Genomic DNA, 3,545 nt, shown 5'->3' with positions numbered 1-3,545 from the left:
TTCAACTTGCAAAGACATGTTAGAATATAAAACAATAGCTCTGAACCTCCACCACGACTTCGGAGTAAGCCTCTTGCATGGAAGGTTAGGCTAAAAAAATAGACAGGGATCGCGTGATGCAAATTGCAACATTAATTTCCAACCTATAACCTCAATAGATCAAAGAATATTTATGATGAGGATTGGCCAATGACGAATTCAAAAAATGTTGAATAAGCAGCAGATTGGGCCTAATCTTAAAAGACTAGTCTGTTACGCTTCCCTTTCAGTACCAAGGATGAATCTAGCCAATTGGCAACACTGTTAAGTTTGGTATTGAGTGTATGAGTGAGCTTCTCGAGCTTACATAATAAGGGATAACTGAGGTTTGTGGATACTTAACTTTTTGAACGAAATAAAAAACATATTCTATCTAAATCTTACCACAACGTCATGCAGCATTCTAGTTAAATATATGATGAGAGTCGAATCCAAAATCTTACCTGCAAAGTAATCTCTCACTTGTCTCACCTACGTGTTTCGGGATTAACGCATCATATTATTGATAGATACATGGTGTTTTATTCTAAAATGTATAATCTAATGTTATTTTTATTTCTATATATTTCCAGCATTTTATTCTACCCCCTAACTGCAGAAACACACAATTGGCACAAAAACCCTGTTAAAATAACAGAATGACCCCGCAAAAAAAAAAAAAATCCAAAGCTCCCAAATTTCGTAACCGGCTTCTGTTACAAAATAAACGCAAGCACAGTTAAATTTTCAAACAGGAAACCTCAAACTCCTCCGCAACACTCGCGAAAAACGTTTTCCTTCCACCCATTTCAGTTCCTTCAAAGTAACCCCAACCATCTCCTCCCCATTTATAACCTCAAACCAACCAAACAGAAATCAGAGGCACAACCAAAAAAGCTACGAAAAATCGAAAGGAAAAAAAAAATGGAAGCCAAGGATGAAGAAGCTCACCCTCTATTAGTCAAGCAATCAAAATCACCAACCACAGATCAAACCACCTTAATACAAAAGGCCGTCACCCAAACATTCAAGAGCACCGCGCATCTCGCAAATCTCCTCCCCACGGGCTCCGTGCTCGCTTTCCAACTCCTCTCTCCGACACTCAGCAATCGAGGCCACTGCACCGATGCAAACAAAACCATGACATCCTGCCTTCTCACGTTATGTGGCCTCTCTTGCTTTGTTCTTAGTTTCAGCGATAGCTTCAGAGATGATGATGGAGAAGTTCACTATGGTTTGGCTACGTTTAAAGGTTTATGGGTCATTGACGGAAATAGGCCATTGTCGCCTGAGAAAGCAGCGGGGTACAAGATGAGGTTTGTAGATTTTGTTCATGCTTTTATGTCGATATTGGTGTTTGCTGCGGTTGCTTTGTTTGATCAGAATGTGGTGTCATGTTTCTATCCGATTCCTTCGGAGGATGTGGAACAGGTTTTGAGCGCATTGCCTGTCGCTATTGGAGTTGTGAGTAGTATGATGTTTGTGACTTTTCCTACAACTCGCCATGGTATTGGCTTTCCGCTTTCATCTCATTGAGGGATCTGGGCTGAGCCTAGAATTAATGTACAGAGTGTGAGAAGACAGATTTTCAATAGAAAAATGTACCAAAAATGAGCATTATTTGTTGGTTCTAAGTTGTATTGGCGGAAAAGTATCTGAAAGAGAGAGCAAGGTCCAAGATGGGTTGCCTGCAAGATAATCCAGCTGAGGACCAAAACTTTAATGATTTAATCTAATTTCCTTGTGCTTGTATCGGTTGTTTGGAAAGTGTATATGATACGTAGAACAGAAGTAGAACATCCATGTCATTAGGCTGTCATCTGATAAAAGTTCTTTCGGTAACGCCCAAACCGCACATTTGCTTACCCTAGTAACTTTACGTTAGCGGTGCAATAACCTCCATTAGGATTTACTATGAATCAGTTAGAGAGTAGACTTGAAACTTCTTTTAAGTTACGGAAGAAAGACAATGGTGTTTAGAGGGAATTCCAGCTAATGGAAGAGCAAAGAAAATCGCGGCGTACAGCAAAGGAAAGCGAAGAAAATTCCAGATATCACAAAGAAGCGCAAAAGGGGTGAAAAAATCGGAGGCGCTACGACAAAATATATAGTCCAACAAGAAGATTGTGCAATATTTGCATTTCGACATGAGACCCTTCTGTCGGCCAAAATGCACTGAAAAGTTTTACAGGTGCACTTGCACTGTGTAGTCAAAATACTCTTTAGAGCATCAGCTAGGATTTCCTTGGTAGATAGTAAAGAACACGGAGATAAACCGAAACTAAAACATCAAGAATTATGACTCTGCTTTGTTTTGATGTTTAGATGTTAAACTTTGGCAAGTAGACGGTAAAAGAAATCATGCTTTAGGACCGGTAATAAATTCATCCTCCCCACTATCTTAGATCAGATATAGAGCAACTTTTCCCCCAATTTCCATGCATGTAATATTAATCCGTGCACATTATCTTTCTTTTTCTACTGCTGGACATACAAAAAAAGTAAATTCCAGTTACATGGTGACCAGTCACTTGATCACTGTTAAATTCACATATCCTATGGCTCCGTTCATATCTCCGTCTTAAAGTCCCGCAACTTCTTAGCAAATCACGATGAGCAATCGAAAATTACCGAATACTATATAAACCTCGTAAACCCATCTCATCACTTCAGGGTGAGCTAACATCAACCAGCGCTGCTAACAAAATCCCCTTCGAAGTCGCCAAAAAAGCAGCCCCCCCATCTTTCACCTTCGCTTTGAGTTCATTGTAAGTATTGTTCTCACTAGCTGTAAAGGCCAATCTCTCACCCAACTGAGGCAGAGGCAGTGGTCCTAAACAATAAACAGAAAAGTGCAAGGATTCTTTGCTTTCTCAATGGCACGATTAGCTTCCAAGTTAGGATAACTTAGGTCTCAAGAAGAGAGGGGGCAGAACATCAAGAAGAGTCCCACCCACTAAGAATCTGAGAGCGCAGCAAGAAAACGTATACGACCTACGGAACTTCGCTTATACATCACTGGGGGTCCTGTTCAGCTGTTTAAGTAAGATATGATATTGTAAATTTTGCAGAAAGGATACTCCCGGTTCTTTAAACACGTGGAATTAGGCTCAACTGTTAGAGTTAATCGTGATTAAATCAGGGAGAATAAACATTAAGAGCAGAAGCTTATACCTGAATCCATTGCTTGAATTTAAGTTAGGGTTTGGTGATCTTCTAATCTTAGGGTTACTCCCTTATGAATCTCTTTAGATGGGGATAAGAGAATGAGAGTGGCTAACCCTAGATTAGGGACCATAACCTCATATATATAGGTGTTGTACATTTGTAATTTAGCTCATCATTAAATTACAATTACAACCTGGTATCTACAAATATAACCCCATAATTTATTTAAATACCCATTAACCCAAATTAATTGATCACCTTAGTGGGTTATCCTGAAGAATAGCAATACGCACAGATTAATCATATGTGCTCACAAATAGATTTAATTAGATTTAAATCCAACAATCTCCCACTTGGGC

General features: G+C 39.4%; 1 protein-coding gene across 2 annotated transcripts; it reads left to right on the top strand.

The window, feature by feature from the left end:
• Positions 794-1,826, top strand: LOC109843112. Of its 2 annotated transcripts, XM_020412046.1 has the most exons (2): positions 794-1,334; positions 1,450-1,540. In XM_020412046.1, exons 1-2 carry the CDS (start codon positions 943-945, stop codon positions 1,454-1,456), a joined length of 399 nt encoding a protein of 132 aa, XP_020267635.1. In that variant the 5' UTR covers positions 794-942; the 3' UTR covers positions 1,457-1,540. The 2 variants fall into 2 exon arrangements, with proteins under 2 accessions (XP_020267635.1, XP_020267633.1); XM_020412044.1 differs by having other exon boundaries at positions 798-1,826.

The sequence above is a fragment of the Asparagus officinalis genome, chromosome 5 (assembly GCF_001876935.1).
Source record: "Asparagus officinalis chromosome 5, Aspof.V1, whole genome shotgun sequence".
Taxonomy (NCBI): domain Eukaryota; kingdom Viridiplantae; phylum Streptophyta; class Magnoliopsida; order Asparagales; family Asparagaceae; genus Asparagus; species Asparagus officinalis.
Note: the sequence above shows the minus strand (reverse complement) of the source record. Positions and strands in the feature narration are given on the sequence as shown.

What these genes read in the sequence shown, in the direction of transcription:
- LOC109843112 (XM_020412044.1), top strand. Translation starts at nt 943, where the DNA reads ATGGAAGCCAAGGATGAAGAAGCTCACCCTCTATTAGTCAAGCAATCA.